Source organism: Misgurnus anguillicaudatus, unplaced genomic scaffold, assembly GCF_027580225.2.
Source record: "Misgurnus anguillicaudatus unplaced genomic scaffold, ASM2758022v2 HiC_scaffold_26, whole genome shotgun sequence".
In the NCBI taxonomy this organism is placed as follows: Eukaryota; Metazoa; Chordata; class Actinopteri; order Cypriniformes; family Cobitidae; genus Misgurnus; species Misgurnus anguillicaudatus.
Window position 1 is genome coordinate 3995533 of NW_027395276.1, and position 24395 is coordinate 4019927.

The 24395-nt window shown below is 38.0% G+C and overlaps 1 protein-coding gene across 5 annotated transcripts in view; it reads right to left on the bottom strand.

Moving 5' to 3' along the window:
* The window catches only part of LOC141362421 (tripartite motif-containing protein 16-like), a 39241-nt gene extending 16145 nt beyond the window's left edge, over nt 1–23096 (bottom strand). Inside the window, exons 1-6 of one of the 5 annotated variants that reach the window (XM_073864462.1) lie at nt 5419–6184; nt 5126–5221; nt 4814–5047; nt 4490–4643; nt 4279–4338; nt 2964–3713 (exon numbers count right to left, since the gene is read on the bottom strand). In XM_073864462.1, coding sequence (XP_073720563.1) covers nt 3181–3713; nt 4279–4338; nt 4490–4643; nt 4814–5047; nt 5126–5221; nt 5419–6003 — 1662 coding nt within the window. In that variant the 5' untranslated portion in view covers nt 6004–6184 and the 3' untranslated portion in view covers nt 2964–3180. Of the gene's footprint in view, nt 1–2959; nt 3714–4278; nt 4339–4489; nt 4644–4813; nt 5048–5125; nt 5222–5418; nt 6334–17781; nt 18486–21185; nt 21246–21396; nt 21551–21699; nt 21934–22011; nt 22108–22280 lie in introns of those variants that run through there. The other 4 variants (XM_073864461.1, XM_073864463.1, XM_073864464.1 and 1 more) reach the window with 4 other exon arrangements.
* Nucleotides 23097–24395: the final 1299 nt, after the last annotated feature.

The window sequence follows — 24395 nt, forward strand, 5'->3', positions numbered from 1 at the left end:
GTAAAATGATACTGTGTCCACTGTGTTTACAGTTAAATCAGTTCACTGTCCATGTGATGCTGCTGGTGCTACACTCATCACGCTGGTCTCCATGGTAACAGATACAGACAGTGGCTGTTTCTCAATTCCAAGAACGCAAAGAACGGACTTGCGTCCTCGTGGAGATCGGTCTTCCTAGGCGACCTTGGAAGAACGAACTCGGAAGTTTTGCCGCAATGACTTCTGGGGCGTAAAGCGATTTCAGCAAGTCTGCACTCGATGCATCCTCGATATCAAGAACACATACGGGTATTTTCATGCGTCCTCTGTCCTTGCGTTCTTGAGAATTGGAATGAACTTCGACCGTTAATGATGACGTAGAGCGAGGACACGAGGACGCAAGATCGCTGAAGAACGCATATTGAGAAACAGCCAGTCTCTCTCTTCTGACAGCAAAAGCTCAGAGTGGCTGCTATGGCAACAGACTGATCTTATGCAAAAAGGGTTGTTGTAACCATGACAGCGTGAGGCCAAACCATCATCACTTTGAAAATCAAACGGACTGTGATGAGAAGGAACCCAGACCCACCCCCTGAATTCTATGTGATGTTAAAGCTGGTGAACGAGTGATTCTGAAAGCTTAACAGAAACACGGGATCATACAAAAATATATCATTATTTATGAGGAGTAACATCATAAAGATGTGCTACAGATGAAAAAACATATTTTTACATAAGTCTGGTCAATGGTTTATTTCAAGATTTCATTCAATCAATATTTTGATGCTGGTGTCCCTTATGAACTAGCTTAACCAGCACACTTCTCATGGGCAAACAGCTTTTCCAAATTCATGTTGGCTGACCAGCATTTAATGCTGTTAAACAGCGTGGTTTCAGTATCTAGACCAGCATGAAATCAGTAATAATCAGGATGAAACAGCACTGAAGCAGATCTTGTTAGCAGATTGTCAGTGTAACAGCAGACAGCAGTTTATAAACTTCACTCATATATGCACTCGGCAGACGCTTTCATTCAAAGTGAAATATAAATTTTATTAGTACTTGTGTTCCCTGGGTTCAAACCCACAACCTTCTGCGCTGCTAAATATATAAAACACTCAACATAGTAATGTCACGGGTCTGACGCACAGCCATAAACCTCCTTGTAAGAGCACCCATGTGGACCGATTGCCGGTTCAAGAAAGATCGTTTCTTCACCTGATACATACACAAAAGATCTTTAAAGTACAGTAATGTACCCAAAAATATACAATATTGTATAATGTTTAGTGTACCTGAAAAGGTACAAAGCAGAACTTTAGAGTAGTGTCAGAAAAGGTCCATTAAAGGGGACAGAGAATGAAAAAACATTTTTACCTTGTCTTTGTTGTAACAAAAAGTGCTAGATATGCTAGACATCTCAGTCTCATAGAAATTCCTTTTTTAGAAATGTCAGCCAGAAAACAGCCCAATCTGAAAAACTGATGCTTATGACATCACAGGCATCTAACTGCCCCTCGACTTTAAAATAATTGGCTACATTTTTTGAGTGGCAGCAAAGTCAGCCAATCAGTAATGAGATTGCAAGTTAAGCCAGTAGGGGGAGCTAAATAGGTGCAAAACCACTTGTTTAAAATCCCCCACCCTAATAGAGCTATCTGAGAGAGGTTTTTAGAAAGCTTCAAAGGCATTACAGACCCAACATTTTTGTCTACATGTCACATCACAGAACAAGGATAAATACCCCGTTCAATCATTTTATGTCACCTTTAAACCATTTTTCTGACCTATCACAGTCTCATACTGCAGTAAAGTTTCTGAGAGTTCAGAGTGTTTTCTGTGTCTCTGTGTAACATTGAAGAAGACTCAGGCAGTGCAACAACGCCACAGGAGGGATTTAACAGGAACATCATCGCTCCTATAAGGAAAAACACTCAAACTGATCCGACTGTCAGGCAAAAAGAGACAGAAAAAGTAAGCAGATGATCTGGTTCTGTTGTCACTCAACACGGCTTACAGCAAAACCTGAACATGCTTGAACAATACTGTCATATCCTGACAGTCATATACAAAGAACAATTCTCGCACACTATCTGCTTGCTGAAACTTTTTTTAATGAAAGTTGCGTTGCAACGTTTCGATCAACTGAACTTCATCAGGCAACCCATCCTGACAGTCAACCTTAATAAAACTGAAATTATCACTTCTAAGATCCAGATTCTAAGGAACACAACACCAACATATACATTAAAAACTAACAAAATAACTCACACATCACACTACAATTACCTGAGTTTAAAAATCACATCTACAAGAAACTTGAACCCTGCAGTGAATAAACTGAGAGATAAAGCTCAGAGGGTCTTTTATCGCATAAAGCATCAATGTCCAATAGAGATCCTTGTCAGAATTTGGCTCAAAATATTGGAATCAGTGATTAAAGCAATTGTCCTGGAATTGAGGTGTGAGGTCCATTAATAAATCCAAACCAAGATTTCACCAATAGGAAAAAAAGTCCAGTTTAGATTCTTTAATGAACTTCGTAAAAACATCTTTCAACAAATAATGCATGCAGAGATGAATTTGGAAAATATCCCAAGTAATAAAAGTACAAATACGGCCAATCAAATTCTCAGTGAAAGCCCTGAAATACAAAGAAACAAATCATCTATCTGAACTGATTCAGAGCTTCAGTCCTGATGTTTCTAAACAGCAGAAAAACATCAGCTGGCAGAGGATCTGGAAACGCTGCGTTCCGGGCAACGCTGCCTTGCTTTAAACTGATCTGATGCGGTAAGAAGAAACGCCTGATAAACGTGCAGCTTGCACTGTATGAATACTTTATGCAGTCGTGTGTTCACGTGGTGTGGAAGCATGTGACGTCACAAACCAACTAATCAATATGAAATTTTTTGACCACAAATTTAGTCACGACTGTTTCATGACAACTTTATTGCACATCTGTTATTTGAAACATGAAATAAATTAAAAGATCATCTCATGAGTACAACATGTTGGATTTTAATGTGTTTTAATCTTCAAACTAAAGATAGAGAGACAATCCAGACAGAAAAAACTCAAAGATATAAGAAAGAAATGTATATAACAAATATTAATTATAATTTATCTTTTGATTTTTAAAATGATATAAACTGGTTTAGGTGACACTTGTGTATATTAACCAGTATAATCATGAATCATTTATAATGTTAGATCACATAGTTTCACTGTTGAGTCATACAAGTTAAACCTAAACCCAGGATAGAGAGGTTTAGTGAATGTGGTGTTGACTCTGTGGATGAGGGTCATTGTGTCAGAGACGCTGTAGAAGGACAGAGATCCTGAACTGTGATCCACATAAACTCCTATTTTACTGGAGACTCCTGGGAGATTTGTCTTTATATTATTGTGAACGAATAAACATTGAGAGGAAGAACAGATTAAACTCCAGGACTGATCATTACGTCCAAATCCACACTCAAGACCTCCTCCCTTCCTGCTGATGCTCTTATATGACACTGATATAAACACACCATCATCACCACTCCATTCAATCTCCCAGTAACAGCGTCCACATAAACTCTCTCTACACAACACCTGACGCCAACCATTAAATCTGTCTGAATGATCAGGATACTGCTGTAATGTCCTAGTACAAGTAGCTGTTCTGTTCTCCTCAGACAGACTGATTCCTCTGTGTGGTGTGTTTGGATCCAGAGAGAAGAGACTGAAATCTGAGGAAGATAAAAACATCATATTTTAATGTACATTAGTTTATAATATTTGTTTGCATGTTTCTATGATGATTTATTTGTTTATTTGAGTGTAAAGATCAGGTTAGTGTATATATAGTATCTATACATTGATCATTTAAAGAGATGAAGTGAATAACATTGATTATATTATTACAGTCAGATATATTAGACAACAAGTCAACAGTCAGTTCTTCAGTTTCATCTGTTAGAAGAAGAAAAGATCTGAATGACTCTGACAAGAGGAAAATAGTGATGATAGACGACTGGATCACAAAACATCAAGACTTGTGTGGTGTTTCAGGTATGCAGTGCTTTGAAGCGGATAAAAGTGATGCAAACAAGAACAAGCAGTGAAGCATCATCAGGGTCATCATGAAGGTTTATTGATGTACGTGTGAAGTGAGATGAAGTCAGGACGCTGAACATTATTCTCTAATAATTCCAACGGCCTGTGGTCAATTATTCCTTACATAATGTGTTATAGTGTATTATTATGATCTTAATGTAATGAATAAGAAAATAATAATAATAAAATGTGTCTTACACTGTAGGAACTCCGCTCTGATCTTGGGTTCATTGGTGGGAATAACTACAATTAATAAAACTAAAGAAAATAAAGTGACATCATCAGATTAAATCTCATATAAAATCATCATCATTTTAATCTGCTCTGTATTTCTTCTGTTATATTTGATGTTACTGTAAGACTCATTTCTGAGAGTAAATCACAGTCTTAGTTTGAGATGTTTCTTTACCTTTCTCAGATATCTTTTCAATCTCTTCTTTACAGAAATCCTCCATCTTTTCTTTCAGTTTACTGACAGATTTCATCACATCATCAAAAGAGAGAAGAGAAGAGACAGTGATGTTGTCTGAAGATCCAGAAGATGAAGAGAGAGACTGAAAACTCTACATGAACACAACACAAAAACATCAAACCTACAATACACAACAATAATGATTTGTGTTGATTTAGACATGATCTTTACTCTATTGACATGAATAAAACTCAATCCTATCAGATTAAAGTCAAGATGTATTTATTGTAATGTATGTTGTAGTGTACAGTGTTGAGTTACCTGAAGGAAACTGATGTGATCTTTTGTTTGTGAAAGTTTCTCCATCTCATCATTTCTCCTCCTCAGATCATCAATCTCCTGCTTCAGTTTCTTCAAGAGATCTTCAGCTCGACTCACTGCAGTCTTTTCCTGATCTCTGATCAGTTGTATCACCTCAGATCGTCTTCTCTTAATGGATCGGATCAGTTGAGTAAAGATCGTCTCAGTGTCGTCCACTGCTGTCTGTGCAGAGATCTGTTAACACACACAGAGAGAAACATTCAACTCAATCTCAAACACTTCTTTCAGTATTTATGTTTCATTAAAACTCACCGTGTGAATCTTCACAGACTCTCTTAGATCCTGAAGCTTCTTCTCTTTCTCCTGGATTCTCTGATGGAGTTTTCTCTGCTTGTCCTCCAGTAATCTCTGTTCAACAGATTCATAACAGATAACTCAACTGGTCAGGCAAGTTGAGTGAGTAATCTTCTAAACTAATTTCTGTTTTACAGTCAAGCTGTCATTTCTTCTGCTCTTGTGCGCCCTCATGTGGCCACGCGGCACTAATCAGTCGCTTCACTTCTGCTTTATATTTATATTTCATATATTTGTTCATTTGTTCATACCTGTTTCTCAGTTCTCTCTGCTGCAGCTGATACAGTGTCGTGATTTTTATGTTCATCCACCAAACAAAGTAAACAAATACATCTCTGATCAGTGCGACAGTAAACCTCGATGAGTTTGTCATGTTGAGAGCAGATCATCTCCTGAAGTCTTCCTGTCACATCAATCACTTTGTGTTTCTTTTCTCTGTGAAAAGCTTCATGTTGTTCAAAGTGAGTTTGACAGTAAGATTCAAGACACATCAGACAGGACTTGATAGCTTTGTATTTTCTCTCAGTACAGACGTCACACTTCACATCTTCAGGTCCAGCAAAACTGAGAGCAGATCGATCAGTCTGAAGTCTCCTCAGGTCCTCCACCATATTAGCAAGCATCACATTCTTTCCTAAATCAGGTCTTGTATTGAAGGTCTGTCTGCATTGAGGGCAGCTGTAGTTTCTCTTCTGATCATCTTGATTCCAGCAGTATGTAATACAGCTCATACAGTAACTGTGTCCACAGGGAATGGTCACTGGATCCTTCAGTAAATCCAGACAGATTGAACAGATGAACTGATCCTGAGACACTGAAAGATTCGCTTCCGCCATTTTACTGACTGCACAAATACAGTCACGCGTTCAAAAACTCTTCAGTAGTTTCGATTTCTCTTCTCAATAAATGTTTCCGTGTTTGAAAAACGTAAGCAAAGTAGTTTAGTGCTCGTTCACAAAATGTCCACTAGGTGTCAGTGTTACAAACTGTGCCCAAAACAAATTAAGATTTTGGTTCTAAAACGCAATAAATCCATTTTGACAAATTTTCGGTTTTCTATACCAAGAAAGTGACAAGATGAAAACCACTATTTTCTGTTACAAACTTTCACATAGCATATTTAGGTTATAAGAACATTAAAAATTAAAATCCATAATTTGATTTTCAAAGATTTATTATAAAAACTGATTCTTTTTTCCACAAAATGCAATAAATCCATGACAAGTTTTTATTCAAAATGCTATAAATCTGTTGAATATATATAAATGTGCATTCATCTTTGCCATGTTATATTAATTTAGTTGACAAGTGGTATACACTGATTAAACATTAATGGCATTAATCAAAACAAGAACACTGTCCTTTTAAGATGTTGTCGCTGAACTTTTTTTGACAGCGAATGTTTTTGTCCTGCTCGATTTTCGTTGACTTTGAGTAAAATAATGGAACTTTTTTCACAAGATCCCCTGGGGTCAATGTGTTGGCATGACAGAAGCTTGATGCTGTCGGGAGAACTAGCAACAGCCGGCATTGCTTCTCGCGTTTAGATTTTGATGGCTTACATTTCTTTCCTGTCACAAAAAACCCCACAGGTTTATCAATGCTATTCAATTCAATTCAATTCAATTTTATTTTATTTATATAGCGCTTTTCACAAGTGTTAATTGTTGCAAAGCAGCTTTACATGAGAAGATGTAGAGGAGAACACAGAAAATCAATAGATAATATAAGAAGTAGAGAAAGCGGTTAAACCGTACAAGCGAGCATATTAATAATAACTTATACAGTAAAGTGCTAAGTTAAGCCAAAGTTGGCTGACTCTCCCTGGGACGAAAAAAACCCCTAGGAAAAAACCCAATGGGAAAAACTCCTAGAAGGACAAAAACCCTTGGGAGGAATTAATATATATATATATATATATATATATATATATATATATATATATATATATATATATATATATATATATATATATATATATATATATATATATATATATATATATATATATATATATGGTAGGGATAGGAGCGAATTAAACTGGTTTAGCCGGTGGTCGTTGGTCGGGCATCGGCTGGTCATCACGTTGAAGGACAGCCAGTGGATCAGTGATGCAATGATCTTCACAGCAACCGGAACTGGGTCTGTTTGTCTCATGGTCCTCGTGGTTGAGGACAAGACAGGGAGAGAAAAACAGAATTCTATTAGCGTAGGGGCCGTTCGCATGTAATGCAAGTGTCAAACATTATAGTGGTTCAAGTCAGCTCGGTTCCAGACAGGCTAACTATTGCGGCAATAGTATATTACCCATATGAGGTATGTGAGTGCTTTGTTCTAGACCAGGGGTCACCAACGTGGTGCCCGCGGGCACCAGGTAGCCCCCACAGAGTCTGTGAGGTGCCCGCCAAAGCACATTCTATTAATAGTCTCAAATGTAATATTTATTCATTACATATTTTTTTATATTAGCTTGGCTTGGTTTACGTATGTTAAAATTTTAAACAATACTAAAACATATAAACAAGTCAAATAAAATAAAATAAACAAGTAAAACAAAAAAGTTTTAAGTAGACTATATCAAAAAGTAGCCCTCCAGATTGTTTTATCCATTGTGGTAGCCCTTGCTCATAAAAAGGTTGGAGACCCCTGTTCTAGACAAACTAACTACTGCGAGAAAAGTACATTTACTGGACATTTTATGTGAATGCTTTGTTAAAGAAGAATGTCTTAAGTTTAGATTTAAATTGATCGACTGTGTCTGAATCTGATACTCGAACATTATTTGGTAAATCATTCCAGAGCTTAGGGGCTAAGTAGGAAAAGGATTTACCACCTTTAGACACTTTTGATATTCTGGGAATAATTAAGTGACCAGAATTTTGTGAGCGCAGTTTACGTGATGGATTGTATTCTGATAGTAGTTCTTTAATATACGAGGGCGCTAGGCCATTTAAGGCTTTGTAGGTGATTAGTAATATTTTAAATTGTATGCGATAATTAACTGGTAGCCAGTGTAAAGATGCCAGAATTGGACTGATGTGGTCATACTTTTTGGATCGAGTAAGCACTCTTGCGGCGGCATTTTGAACCAGCTGTAGCTTGTTTACCTGATTTGCGTGACATCCCCCGAGTAACGAGTTACAATAGTCTATTCTAGAGGTCATAAAAGCATGGATAAGCTTCTCTGCGTCTGATGCAGACAGCATATGGCGTATTTTTGAGATATTTCTAAGATGGAAGAATGCTGTGCGGCAGACGTTGGCGATATGACTATCGAAAGATAGATTGCTGTCGAACATTACGCCTAAATTCTTAACCGTGGAAGATGGCACCACTGTGCAGCCATCTATGGGCAACTTGTAATCTGACATATTATGTTTGTAGCGCGATTCGGTTCAATAATAAGTATCTCTGTCTTATTGGAGTTTAGCATAAGAAAGTTATGTGCCATCCAGTCCCTAATATCATTAATGCAGTCTGTTAGCTTAGAAAACTGGTGGGTTTCGCTAGGATGAGACGAGATGTAAAGCTGGGTATCATCCGCATAGCAGTGAAAACTTATGTTATGTTTCCTGATAATGTCTCCTAGAGGTAACATGTATAACGAGAATAGGATAGGGCCTAGAACTGATCCCTGAGGTACGCCGTATTTAACGGGGGAGTGATATGACTCTTCCTCATTTACATAAACAAAGTGATATCGATTGGTTAGATACGATCTGAACCAGGCTAATGCCTGACCACTGATGCCAACATAGTTTTCTAGTCTATTGAGTAAGATTGTGTGATCTATTGTGTCAAAGGCTGCACTAAGGTCTAGTAATATAAGGATTGAGATTTCACCACGATCGGATGTTAATAGGAGGTCATTTGTAACTCTAAGCAGCGCTGTCTCTGTGCTATGGTGGGGCCTGAATCCTGATTGGAACTTTTCATATGTATTATTATTTTCTACGAATGTGCGTAGCTGGCTTGCCACTACTTTTTCTAATATTTTAGAGAGAAAAGGTAGATTTGAGATTGGTCTAAAGTTATTAAGATCTCCCTGGTCAAGGTTTTGCTTTTTAATGAGCGGTCTAATAACTGCTAGTTTGAAAGCTGTTGGAACGTATCCTAATTCTAGAGATGAGTTAAAGATATTAAGTACCGTGTCTGACACTACATGAAATACCTCTTTTAGTAATTTTGTGGGAACGGGGTCTAGTATACAGGACGATGATTTGGATGACGTTACTAGTTTAGAGAGCTCTTCTATTGTAGTAGGATTAAATGACTCAAGATGTTCGTTTGGTAATCTAGTGGAAAATGTACCATTGGGTAGAGTGCTGGATGCTTGCATAGTTTCTATGTTTTCCCTAATAACCGTAATTTTGTTAGTAAAGAAGTTCATGAAGTCATCACTATTGTGTTGGAGTTTACTATTGGTTTCTGTTTGTTCTTTGTTTCTAGTCAGTTTCGCAACTGTGCTAAATAGGAAACGAGGGTTGTTATGATTTTCTTTAATAAGCGTACTGAGGTAGATCTGGCGGTTTTAATAGCCTGTCTGTAGTGTTTAACACTCTCTTTCCATGCTGAACGCCACACCTCTAACTTTGTGCTTCGGTAGTTTCTTTCCATTTTTCTAGCTACTTTTTTAAGGGCTGCAGTATGATGGTCATACCATGGAGCTGGCGGTTTTTCTTTGATTCGCTTTTTTCGAATGGGAGCAACGGAATCCAACGTGCTAGAGCAGACGTTGTTCAGGTTTTCTATTATAATATCCAGATCTTCACGGTTATCTGCTACATGTTTCATTTGAGACAGGTCTGGAAGAGTGCTAATAAAGCTATCTTTAGTGGTGGAAATTATTGTTCTGGCTAATCTGTAGCATGCTGTAGACCGAGCGGTCCTATCTAGAAGAAGTGTGTATGACACAAGGCAATGGTCTGAAACGGCATCGCTCTGGGGTGATATTTCGATGTCATTAATATTGAGTCCGAGTGACAGAATTAAGTCTAATGTGTGATTACGAGTATGCGTGGGCCCTGACACGTTTTGTTTAATGCCGAGAGAGTTTAGAGCATCCATAAACGCACGTCCTAATGCATCTTTTGGATTATCCACATGGATATTAAAATCACCAACGATAAGAGCTTTATCTACAGTGACTGTAAGCTCAGATAGGAAGTCCGCTATTTCTTTAAGAAAATCTGTGTGGTGGCCCGGAGGCCTATATATGGTAGCTAAAATGAATGAAAGCCGTTTGTTGTTGCGATCAGTTATTTCCATATTTAACAGTATTATTTCAAACGAATTAAATTTTAGGTTGGATTTATGGTTTACCTTGAATATTTTATTGTATATTGTAGCTACACCACCCCCTCTCCCTTTTAGACGAGGAACGTGTTTATAATAATAGTCTTGTGGGGTGGATTCGTTTAAACTGGTGTAATCGTCTGCTTTAAGCCAGGTTTCTGTTAAACAGAGTGCATCTAAGTTTTGGTCAGTAATTATTTCATTGATAATTGGTTCTTTATTGGTAAGCAATCTAATGTTAAGAAGGCCGAATTTTAACATTTGAGTTTCATCTGTTAATGTATTGTGTTCTAATTTTATGTTAATAAGATTTGTATGAGACGAGGTAAACGGTGCTCTGTATTTATTTGTTCGAGGAACAGACACAGTCGAGATGTGTTGGTACTCTGTTAAAAAAGGCTCTATGTGCTGGGATGTATGTGATCTTGACATGTCAAGGCAGCTAACAGACGGATGGGTAAGCCGAACTGTCTGTTTCCTGACCTGGGCCCTGGATAGTCAGACAATATCAAAAGTAAGACTATTGGTCAGATTTCTAGAGAGTATAGCACTTCCTTCCGGAAACGGATGGAGGCCATCTCTCTTTAGCAGGTCAGGTCTTCCCCGGAAATGCTTCCAATTGTCTATAAACCCTACGTTAAGCTGAGGGCACCACTTTGATATCCAGCCATGAAGAGACACTAATCTACTGTAAGTTTCATCCCCCCGGTAGGCGGGGAGGGGATCAGAGCAAATTACATTGTCTGACATTGTTTTTGCAATTTCACACACCTCTTTAATAGTATCTTTGGGGATCTCCAACTGGCGGAGTCTGGTGTCATTCGTGCCGGCGTGAATAACAATCTTAGAAAACTTACGGTTAGCATTAGCCAGCACTTTAAGTTTGGATCTAATGTCAGACGCTCTGGCTCCCGGTATACAATCGACTATGGTGGCTGGTGCCTCAATGCCAACGTTCCTGAGTATAGAATCTCCAATAACCAGGGCACCTTTAACAGATGTCTCAGCCGGTGTATTGCTGAGTGGAGAAAATCTGTTTGATATTAAAACAGGAATGTGATTTGGATGCCGAATGCGACTAGGCCGCCTGACAGTCACCCAGTTAGTCAGCCGCCTTGACTCTGAAGTCGGAACCGAGCCATGTGTATTACGCTTAACACTAGGCGCACCCAAAACAGTGTTTGTAACATTAACATTAGCGGTCTTACTGTCCTCAACTAGCGTTCGGATGCGCGCTTCTAGTTCTGCAACCTTCTCCGTCAGCCTTACTACTTCAATACACTTAGCACATGTAAACCCCTCTATGCTGACGGAAGAAGCTAAACTGTACATGTGGCAAGTAGTGCAGGTTACAATGACGGAGTCTTACCGTTTTCATGCTGGGCGATGGCGTCTCCGTTCGCCCGAACGCGGTCCGTGAAGCTGCATCGAGATGGGTGCTCGCTCGTTGCGTGCCTGGGTCGTCTCTGGATGTACCGCCTGGTACGAATGCCGGGCCACAACTTCTCCACAGCTTCCAGCTCTGGTGAGGAAAGGTCTGAAAAACATACATCGGATGAGTCCGCCATTAGATCGAAAAGGAAGGCAGATTTACAGTAAACAGACAGTGAGCAAGTGCTAACTTCAACCGGCACGTTTGTTGATGCTAGCGGGCTATATGCTAGCACTAGGTGTTTACTAGTGATAGATCATTTTACTTATTAATACTGTTCAATAATCGTCACGGTAAAGTATTCCTAAGATGAACTAGTAAGTTATATTAAATAGATAGGAACAAGATAGTAAGAAAATAAGATTTAGATGATGAACTCGACGGAGCTCCAATAACAGTGTTGCCACTCTCTTGCGTCTCTCTCTTGCGTCTTGCAAAAACAATGTCTTCAAAGTATTAATTTGTTTTTGTTTGTGTGTTGATCATGAAGTACAAGATGAGGAAAACTAGGATTCTGTGAGTAACGCGCCGGCATTGTTTGTTTACAATACGTGGAATGATGCGCTGTGATTTGTTGAGCAGATTTATTGCATTCTGCAGAAGAGTGGCATTTGTCGCATTTTTGGGAAAAAATGGAGAAAAGATGACAGAATAACATGGTGGATATTGGATTTTCCGTAAAATAAAGAATTTACTTTTTAATATTACAATAATAATTTTGGTGATAACTCGAGAGAATGTTTATTTATGTTTGTATATGATATAGTTTATACACATTTACCTAAATTTCCAAATAATTTCCCTAAATTCCTATTAAGTTCCCATGAAAAGTTTCCGCACTTTTGCAACCCTAACCTGAACATACTAAATAAAGTGCATAAATAATCTTGTAGTAATTCAATTATTATTAATATAACATGTGTATGTATGTATGAAAAAAACTATGTGTGACAGCTGATCTTTAAATGAGTTCTTTTTTGGCAAATATACACTCTAAAAAACAAACGGTGCTATATAGCACCAAAACAGTTGCTTTGGATCGTAACGATAGAAGAACCATTTTTAGTGCTATATAGCACCGGTGAAGAACCAGTGAAGCACCAGTGAAGCACCAGTGAAGCACCTGTGTAGAACCATATAGTGCTATGTAGAACCACATGTGGTGCTATATGGCCCCTATATGGTTCTACACTGGTGCTTCACTGGTGCTTCACTGGTGCTTCACTGGTTCTTCACTGGTTCTTCACCGGTGCTATATGGCACTAAATGGTTCTTCTATCGTTACAATCCAAAGCAATTGTTTTGGTGCTATATAGCACCGTTTGTTTTTTTAGAGTGTACCATAATATTATACCATTACTCAGGTGAAATAGGTCGTTAAGGAGGTAAACATTTTCCATTAATCTTCATAGCCAACTAAATGATATACTTTAAAAAATATATTTTTATAAAAACGACTTATTTTAACCCCTTCAGATCCTGCGTTCACTGGAATGGACTAATCAACTAAATGCTGATCAACCAATCAAAATAAGGCACACTGATTAAACACCTGAAAAATCAGGTCTGAAGGGGATAAGACAATGAAAACAATACAGTTCATGGTCTTTATACACCACTGATAATATAATTATGTAGATTATTAGGACTGCAACTAATGATGATTATATTATATTATTATCTGTTAACTGGTCGATTATTTTTTTCGACCAATCAGATAAAAACATAAATATTACTTAAATTTGAAGTGCAAAAGCCTCACAGTACTACAGAGTTTCACTAATATAATCTTTTTGATATAGATTTTTAAGCCTTAAACAAAAGCGTTTGTGCAGCTTTTAAATATCAAAACATCTTTACATTTCAAAACATAAATATACAAAACTAATTTATTCTTTAGGGATGTGCTGGTAAATATATTTTACCCCAGAATAATAAACTCATTTTAATCTTTAACTTTAGACCTTGATGATCATTAAGTCAATATGATATTAAAGTGATATACATGCGTTGTTGTTACCCCTTACTTTAAAACATGTTAGTTCAACAACATAGTTGTTGATGTCACGTGGGAGGTGTTCAAATCAATTTAATGTCAGATTATTGCTGTAAATAACATAAATTACATCGGAAGACTGATTTTGTTATTGTTATTTAATCCTAGTCCTGTTGTTTTATTTCAAGACATTTCATAAATGCTCATCACTCCTAGGCGTTCCCCAGGGTCTTAAAGGAAAACACCACAGTTTTTTAATATTTTACTATGTTCTTACCTCAGCTTAGATTAATTAATACATACCTATATTTTTTCAATGCATGCACTTCATCTTTGCACAGAGCGTTGTGAATGTGTTAGCATTTAGACTAGCCCCATTCATTCCTTAGGATCCAAACAGGGATTATTTTATAAACCACCAAACACTTTCATGTTTTTCCTATCTAAAGACGTGTTTTTTAAGCAAATAAAAAAATGAGAACTATATTGTATGGCGGAAGAGCATTTAGTTTGCAGTACTTGCACCTTGGCTAGTGTCTAAAAGCATCCCAATGACTATTCACAGCCTAAATACCAACAACTAATTACCCAAATCCTTCAATTTTAAGAAGTAATGGTCAGTTTAAGGAAAATTTCTTTACTGAACCTCATTGTCAAATATAACTTGAAAAGAAGAGCGAGATCTTTATGTGCTCAGCTTAGAGCTGGAGTGTTATAGAGGTGGAAGTGGAGCACTTTAAAGGAGTCCCAGAGGAGGACAGGTTATGTTCTGTATATGATTTATGTTTGGTGGAGGATGAATTTCATTTGATGTTTTATTGGCCAATGTATAATAATTTAAGAATTGATTTGTATAATATGATGCAACAGAAAAACCCGGATCTGTTTTGGATGCCTGAAGGTGAAATTATGTTTTGGACTTAGAGAAACTTGTGCATGCTTTCATCACCAGCAGGGTGGATTATTGTAATGGCCTCCTCACTGGCCTTCCCAAAAAGACCATTAGACAGCTCCAGCTCATTCAGAACGCTGCTGCCAGGATTCTGAGCAGAACCAGAAAATATGAACATATCACACCGGTCCTCAGGTCGCTACACTGGCTACCAGTTACATTTAGGATTGATTTTAAAGTATTATTAATGGTATATAAATCACTCAATGGACTAGGACCTCAATACATTGCTGATATGCTCATTGAATATAAACCCATCAGATCACTCAGATCATTAGGATCACATCAGCTAGAAATACCAAGGGTTCATTCAAAGCAAGGAGAGTCAGCTTTTAGCTATTATGCCAGTCGCAGCTGGAACCAGATGTGCTCCAAAAGTAGTCACATTCAAATCCAGACTCAAAACACATCTGTTTAGCTATGCATTTACTGAATGAGCACTATGCTGGGTCCGAACTGATTGCACTATATTATATATGCACTATTTTAATTATTTTCTATTTCTCTTGTTTTTATTCTTATTTTTAACTGTTTTATACTTTTATTCCTGATTTATTCTTTTTCACACATTTAAACAGTTTTTATTAAAATCACATTTATTTTCTTTTAATTGATATTTTAAATTCATGTATCTTTGATTTTTGTTTTCTCATTTCTATGTAAAGCACTTTGAATGACCTTTGTGTATGAAATGTGCTATACAAATAAACTTGCCTTGCCTTGTTTGAAAATTAAATTTTTTCCATGGCAACCTTCGTTGAGAAGGCATGAACGTTAAGACAAAAGACTTTGTGTCCCAAGATGAGGTGATCTAGTTGTGATTATGTCAGAATGTTGTGGCTTATTATATTGTTTGTTTTCTTTTTTGATGGACATCTTTCCTAATGACTGGATAGCGTCATTAAGGCAAAGCTGCTTTAAAACTATTACAAATTGTGGAAAGAGCTATATAAATAAAATTGAATTGAATTGAATATAAGCCCATGTGGGCTGGGCACCTATGAGTGCATGACACTTGCGGGTGCACAAAAATTAACTTATTCAATCATTCCTTCTAAACAGCAGAAAAACATCAGCCTGCAGAACTCCACTGAGAGGCAGAGGACCTGGAAACGCTGCAGTCCGGGCAACACTGCCTTGCTTTTAAACTTATTGTGCGGTAAGAAGAAACACCTGATAAACCTGCAGCTTGCACTGTATGAAGATTTTATGCGTTGTATGAAGTAGTCGTGTGTCCACACTGTCCAACAGTGAGGGAGCATGTGACGTCACAAACCAACTGTTCGTTTACGAGTTCACAGTTGGATAGAATAAATAAGTAAACATATTTGCCGTGCTGCCCGCGGAGAGGGCTCTGAGCTTGGAAATGGGCCCGAACGCAGAGTACCCCCCACCCCTCGGTTTAGGAATTAACCTGGTGAGTGAGAGGAGATGGGTGGTGGAGGGATTCTGAAGACTGCAGAGGATCTTTGGAGAGTTAAACTGTGACTTATACATGGCTTGCTGTTTGGGTAGATATGATGATTACTGATTGACGAAAGCTGGTGGTACTAGAGTATTTGTTGATTACTGATTAGAGAGCTGGAAGTACTTAAGTGTTTTATTTGACATGCTCCTCCCAAACTACATTAATAAAACATCATATAATGACATTTAATTATTGATTTTTAGCAATTTTATGCAATTATTTAGGCTATGTTTACACGTGGGCGGCTATTTTCATAAACGGACATTTCAACCTCTTCGGTTTCAAAAATAATATCGTGCACACATGTCAGTTTTTAGAAAAGTGTTTATTTACACGTACCCGTGCATATATGCCGTCAAGAGAGGCTCAAGCCCACGTAAGCCAATCACCGGCAGCGCTGGTGGTGACGCGAACTGGTTCTTCATGTTGGAGGGAGGAGTTGTTGCAGTAGGTGATCGATGACGTCAAAGTACTGCGAGAGCGAGTTGAGGAATCACACGTAGAGGTCTAATTTCGAATCGCTCTCGCGGTACTTTGACATCATGCGTCTGTCGGTTCTTGCAGCGCCGCATGAAGTCAAACACGCATAAAATTGCTGACCTCCGAGCACTCGTCTCTGCTCTTCGACATAATGGAGCAGCTGTATTTGCAAATACAAACACACGAAACGAGTTTGCACGAACATAAATGTGATCTTGGAAGCGTTCAGAGTAGCAGTCACATGTAAACATAGGTCGCACTTTTGACATAAGTGTGAGCTCTGGCGGATACTCTGTGACGTTGCCTGCTTAAAGAGTAACTAAACCCTAAACCAACTTTTTTTAGTTAATGATCTGTAAGAATGATCCTTTATTAGTGCTGTTCATTGATTTTAGTAAGTTTTTTGACATTAAGATATAAAGTGTTTCAATACTGCAATATATGGTGTAAAAACGTCTAAGTGCTGCCCTCTTCAGGTTGAACGGTGGCTACTGCAGTTGAATTTTCCTATTGGATGTTGGGTCCAAAAAATGACTCGTGACGTAAGCAGGTTCAAGCTCACCACGCCCTTGTTACGATCTCACCACACACTTGGTACGAGCTTAGTTCGTCCCCTCTATCTCCGTTGGGATCTGCCCACTTTTCTTGCATTTTTCAAATATTGCCAGTGGGTGGAGTCAGGCTTTGACCAGGGGTTTAGTTACGCTTTAAACATCCGTTTGTGTCAGTTTACATGCAACCGTGCAACCGAAGATTTTCAAAATCTCCACTCTGGCCGGAGTTTTTAGAAACAATCGGTTTCAGAGGCGAGTTCTCCGTTTGCGTGTAAACGGGGGGCACAAACGAAGGTAAATCTCTCCGTTTTTAAAAATAACCATGTACGTGTAAACAGGGCCTGAATCACAACTGTTTCACAACAAATTTATTGCACAGCTGTTATTTGAATCATGAAATTAATTAAAAGATCATCTCATGAGTAAAACATGTTGTATTTTAATGTGTTTTACTCTACAAACTAAAGTTAGAGACACAATCTAGACAGAAAAATCTCAAAGATATAAGAAATAAATATATAACAAATATGAATTATAATTTATCTTTCGATTTGTTAAATTATATAAACTGGTTTAGGTGACACTTGTGTATATTAACCAGTATAAGCATGTATCATTTATAATGTTAGATCACATAGTTTCACTGTTGAGTACCAATTTAACCCAAACCCAGGATAGAGAGGTTTAGTGAATGTGGTGTTGACTCTGTGGATGAGGGTCATTGTGTCAGAGACGCTGTAGAAGGACAGAGATCCTGAACTGTGATCCACATAAACTCCTATTTTACTGGACACTACTGGGAGATTTGTGTTTATATTATTGTGAAAGAATGAACATTCAGAGGAAGAACAGAACAAACTCCAGGACTGATCATTAAATCCAAATCCACACTCAAGACCTCCTCCCTTCCTGCTGATGCTCTTATATGACACTGATATACACACACAACCACTCCATTCAATCTCCCAGTAACAGCGTCCACATAGACTCTCTCTACACAACACCTGACGCCAACCATCAAATCTGTCTGGATGATCAGGATACCGCTGTAATGTCCTAGTGCGAGTAGCCGCTCTGTTCTCCTCAGACAGACAGATATCTCCACATGCTGTGTTTGGATCCAGAGAGAAGAAACTGAAATCTGAGGAAGATAAAAAACATCATATTTTTAATGTAGATATTTTAATAATATTTGTTTGCCTGTTTCTATGATCATGCATTTGTTAATTTGAGTGTAAAGGTCAGGGGCCGGATTCACAAAACATTCTTAAGAAGAACTTTTATCTTAAATTCAGAAAAAAGCTTAAAGGAATAGTCTACTCATTTTCAATATTAAAATATGTTATTACCTTAACTAAGAATTGTTGAATCATCCCTCTATCATCTGTGTGCGTGCACGTAAGCGCTGGAGCGCGCTGCGACGCTTCGATAGCATTTAGCTTAGCCCCATTCATTCAATGCTACCATTTAGAGATAAAGTTAGAAGTGACCAAACACATTAACGTTTTTCCTTTTTAAGACGAGTAGTTATACGAGCAAGTTTGGTGGTACAAAATAAAACGTAGCACTTTTCTAAGCGGATTTAAAAGAGGAACTATATTTTATTGCGTAATAGCACTTTCGGGAGTACTTTGACTCGCCTGAAAAGTCCGCTCCCCTTCTCACTCTCATAATGGGAGAGGGAGGGTGTTACTGCGCTGAGTCGAAGTACTCACAAAAGTGCTATTACGCCATAAAATATAGTTCCTCTTTTAAATCCGCTTAGAAAAGCGCTACGTTTTATTTTGTACCACCAAACTTGCTCGTGTAACTACTCGTCTTAAATAGGAAAAACGTTGATGTGTTTGGTCACTTCTAACTTTATCTCTAAATGGTACCATTGAATGAATGGGGCTAAGCTAAATGCTATCGAAGCGTCGCAGTGCGCTCCAGCGCTTACGTGCACGCACACAGATGATAGAGGGATGTATCAACAATTCTTAGTTAAGGTAATAACATATTTTAATATTGAAAATGAGTAGACTATTCCTTTAAGAAAAAAGTTAAGAATATTTTGTATTCTCAAAAAAGCTTCCAAAAAAAGTTATTTTTATCCCCTTAAGCATGTTCTTAATTCAAATTCTCGAAAAAGAAACAACATTAAATATCATCTTAAAGTGACTCGGCCATTAAAGACACACTATGCAGTTATTTTACCTTAATATAACAGCTTCAAAGTCATTTCGATGGTAAACAAAGTCATAGTATGGCGAATCATCCCCCTGTTGAAGCTCGGGAAGGACGCCGCTACAAAGAACCAGCAATGCAAGCTTGAGAGAACCGCCCCTGACAAATCTCGCGAGAATCACGACTTGCTTTACGGCAACGACGTCACACACGTTAGGCTTGTTCGACTTCGTGCAGCGCTGCAAGAACCGGCAGTCGGATGACGTAAAAGTACCGCGAGAATGAACCGAGACGGCACTTTGACGTCATCGGGCTGTCGGTTCCTGCAGCGCTGCATGAAGTCAAACACAACAACTGCACGCGCGCATTTGAGACGTGATGCTCGATGAGGGAAACAGCTAAGAAAACCCGTTCGGAAGAGAGTAGAAAGCAGTAAGACAATCTGACCGGGTTAGGAACCGGACAAGAGTCCCACTCAGTCAGGTTTTTACTCGTTGGCGTGAGCTAATAGACAGCACTGGATGGATGACTAAGGGATGCTGATCTGGCGATCTTGTTGATGGACAAGTACGTAAATCTCTTATTTGTAAATTTGTTTGCGGTCTATGTTGTATGTGGTTGCGCTTGCTTGTAGTGTGTATTTTTTAACTAAGCTTTTCATTCATCCAGTGTTGATAATTAGATCAGTAAAATAACTTCAACAAGGGTCTAGCTAGCTTACGATCATAAGAGCATTTAGCAGACTTGCTAACAAACACTCGTTTCTCTTACATGTTTTTTTTTGGCCATATAAACTCAAGTGTTGTGTTGTGATGTGTACGTAGTCATTTGTCTAATTTCGATTTCTTATGGCCAACGAATAACGGCCAATGTTATGAAATAATGCAACGTATACAATTAACTTTGTAAATGCATTTTGTAATGTTTACATTACAATTAAAAAACAAATGAAATTATACAGTAGACATAACGTTAGACTATAGACTGTTTACTTGTGATTAAGCTGCAATCTTGTAAAAACGTAATAAGCCAGCAAACGCGGTAGGCTACTTTATTATTATATGCCTACTCTACACTTGGCATAAACTTCTTATTATCCTATTACCATCATCTGTAGTTTAGTAGACATGCAGTAGCCTAATATTTGTATGAAATTGTGAAACATTCCCTGGTCATTATCTTCGGAGTCCATCTCACGCCCAACACTATCCTTACAGGTACGTACAGAGTGGGCGTGCGAAATTACGACAGTTGCAAGTTTTCCCCAGTGACTCTAGGGGTCGCTGTTTGACAAAAACGTCAAACTGCATGGAATGCCTTTAAAGAGTTGTCTGAGCAGCCTTATCTGATTGACTGGCCACTTTATGTTAATGTTTATGTTAACCCATCAAATCCAGTCCTGTAGCAGTTGGGAATGTTTGTTATTCTGCTGTTCCTACATGTTCCTCACTTTTATAAGTTGCTTTGTATGAAAGTGTTTGATAAATGTAATGTAATGTACTTGAACATGGCCCTAAAGATTGATGCAGAGCACACACTCCGTGTGTATTGTGTAACATTATTCTTGAATAATTCAACAGCATGTCGTCAATTATTTCTTACATAATGTGTTATAGTGTATTATATGATCTCAATGTAATGAATAAGAAAATAATAATAATAAAATGTGTCTTACACTGTAGGAACTCCGCTCTGATCTTGGGTTCATTGGTGGGAATAACTACAATTAATGAAACTAAAGAAAATAAAGTGACATCATCAGATTAAATCTCATATAAAATCATCATCGTTTTAATCTGCTCTGTATTTCTTCTGTTATATTTGATGTTACTGTAAGACTCATTTCTGAGAGTAAATCACAGTCTTAGTTTGAGATGTTTCTTTACCTTTCTCAGATATCTTTTCAATCTCTTCTTTACAGAAATCCTCCATCTTTTCTTTCAGTTTAGTGACAGATTTCATCACATCATCAAAAGAGAGAAGAGAAGAGACAGTGATGTTGTCTGAAGATCCAGAAGATGAAGAGAGAGACTGAAAACTCTACATGAACACAAAACAAAAACATCAAACCTACAATACACAACAATCAGATTTGTGTTGATTTAGACATGAATAAAACTCAATCCTATCAGATTAAAGTCAAGATGTATTTATTGTAATGTATGTTGTAGTGTACAGTGTTGAGTTACCTGAAGGAAACTGATGTGATCTTTTGTTTGTGAAAGTTTCTCCATCTCATCATTTCTCCTCCTCAGATCATCAATCTCCTGCTTCAGTTTCTTCAAGAGATCTTCAGCTCGACTCACTGCAGTCTTTTCCTGATCTCTGATCAGTTGGATCACCTCAGATCGTCTTCTCTCAATGGATCGGATCAGTTGAGTAAAGATCCTCTCGGTGTCGTCCACTGCTGTCTGTGCAGAGATCTGTTAACACACACAGAGAGAAACATTCAACTCAATCTCAAACACTTCTTTCAGTATTTATGTTTCATCAAAACTCACCGTGTGAATCTTCACAGACTCTCTTAGATCCTGAAGCTTCTTCTCTTTCTCCTGGATTCTCTGATGGAGTTTTCTCTGCTTGTCCTCCAGTAATCTCTGTTTAACAGATTCATAACAGATAACTCAACTGGTCAGGTAAGGTTTGAGTGAGTAATCTTCTAAACTAATTTCTTGTTTTACAGTCAAGCTGTCATTTCATCTGCTCTTGTGCGCCCTCATGTGGCCACGCGGCACTAATCTATATTTATATTTCATATATTTGTTCATACCTGTTTCTCAGTTCTCTCTGCTGCAGCTGATACAGTGTCGTGATTTTTATGTTCATCCACCAAACAAAGCAAACAAATACATCTCTGATCAGTGCGACAGTAAACCTCGATGAGTTTGTCATGTTGAGAGCAGATCATCTCCTGAAGTCTTCCTGTCACATCAATCACTTTGTGTCGTCTACCTGATTGAAGTTCTTCATGTCTTTCAAAGTGAGATTGACAGTAAGAGTTCAGACACATCAGACAGGACTTGATAGCTTTGTATTTTCTCTCAGTACAGACGTCACACTTCACATCTTCAGGTCCAGCAGAACTGAGAGCAGATCGATCAGCTTGTAGTTTTGTCTTCTTCAGCATCTCCACCATCTGAGCAAACACCACATTTTTATTTAAATCAGGTCTTGTATTGAAGGTCTGTCTGCATTGAGGGCAGCTGTATCTCTTCTGATCATCTTGATTCCAGCAGTTTGTAATACAGCTCATACAGTAACTGTGTCCACAGGGAATGGTCACTGGATCCTTCAGTAAATCCAGACAGATTGAACAGATGAACTGATCCTCAGACACTGAAAGATTCACTTCCGCCATTTTACAGACTGCACAAATACAGCGACGCGTTCAAAAACTCTTCAGTAGTTTCGGGGTGCTTCTCAATTCTTCTAACTTGTGTACGTCCTCGTCCTCGTTTCCTCTCGCGTCTCTTCTTCTTCGTTTGTGTTTAATGGCGGTCAAAGAGTATAGAAGCACAGGAGGAGAAACTCATTCGTTTTTGGCAACAGTCACTGACTACAGCGCAATAGAGGGGTTTCAAGTTTACAAACATTGCAGGGTGCGTGCGCAACCAAGAGGCAGAAAGCCCGATTGGTGAGCTGATCTGCTACTGCAACAACCTTAATTATTGAAGCGTTCTTTATTGTTTGTATATAAATAAGACTTGATTTTAGTTGTATCTGTTTTTCTGTCTTTATTTTTGCAGTGTTACTGTGATACATGTATGAATTATAATGTTATAATTATAATGCTAGTAACGTAATAGTCGCATCTACTGGTATGTTAACATCAGGCACCCAGCACTGACTACCGTACTATTTTCCACGTAACAATTCCTTGGCAATTTGAATTACAGACACCGCTACTAGCATACAACACAATGCACGTCTCTTCTTTCTGCCTCTCGGTTGCGCGCGCAACCAGTTAGTGACGTCGCCGTGCAACCCGTCTATTGTAAGTTTCTTACATAAAAATTTTGTTCATTTGCTACACCTACACGAAACGCTGTATTGTCTTGTATGTATGTGTTGTGTTGTTGTTGTTATCAGTTGTGGAATCCAATCATTAAATAGATACACATTTGAGGTAGTTTTTTCTTGCTTTATGTAAATCTATTTTATGCTACTTTACACATTTACTATTATTAGTTATTACCTTCACAGGAAAGCTGTGGAGATATGACAAAAATACATTCAATACTGCATTTCTGGTTTTTATGGTTGTATCTTAAATGTTTATTTTATGGCTTCTAAGTGTTACTTTTAATTGTTTTTTTATTTTACTTTTATTTATTCTTCCTTTTAATTCTTTACTTCCATTGTTTTATTATGTGTTTTTTTATCACCATGTCTATTTTATATCTAACTTTTTACTTATGTTAAGCGCTTTAAATGAGTTTTAAAGGTGCTATAGGGAATGTTAATGTACGTCACCGCAGTGTTGCATTATGGGTCGTGGGCGCCATGTTTAGAGGCACCGCCGACCGCTATGCCATTTAATTGTGGGCATGTTAAGCTAAAACTAGGTAAAATTGAAGAAGAACGGAAGAAATCGAGAAGTTGAAAGAAAAGGAGAAGGGACCCTATCGGGAGAACTAAATGCTACTGCCAAAAAACTTTATTTGGACAAATAAACAACATAGATCCATATGATTTAGCAGCCCAAGACTGGATTACGGACCTCCGCTTACATATCTGGTCAATTACCTTGTTTTTGCAGGACTTTATTTACACTTTGCAGGAGTTTAAGAGCTATAAATCCCTTCAAGCTTATAGTAGGGTGACACTTCTTCTTCTGGAGTCTTATGGTTGGCAAACCAGCTATTTACTGACAATGTGTTAATAC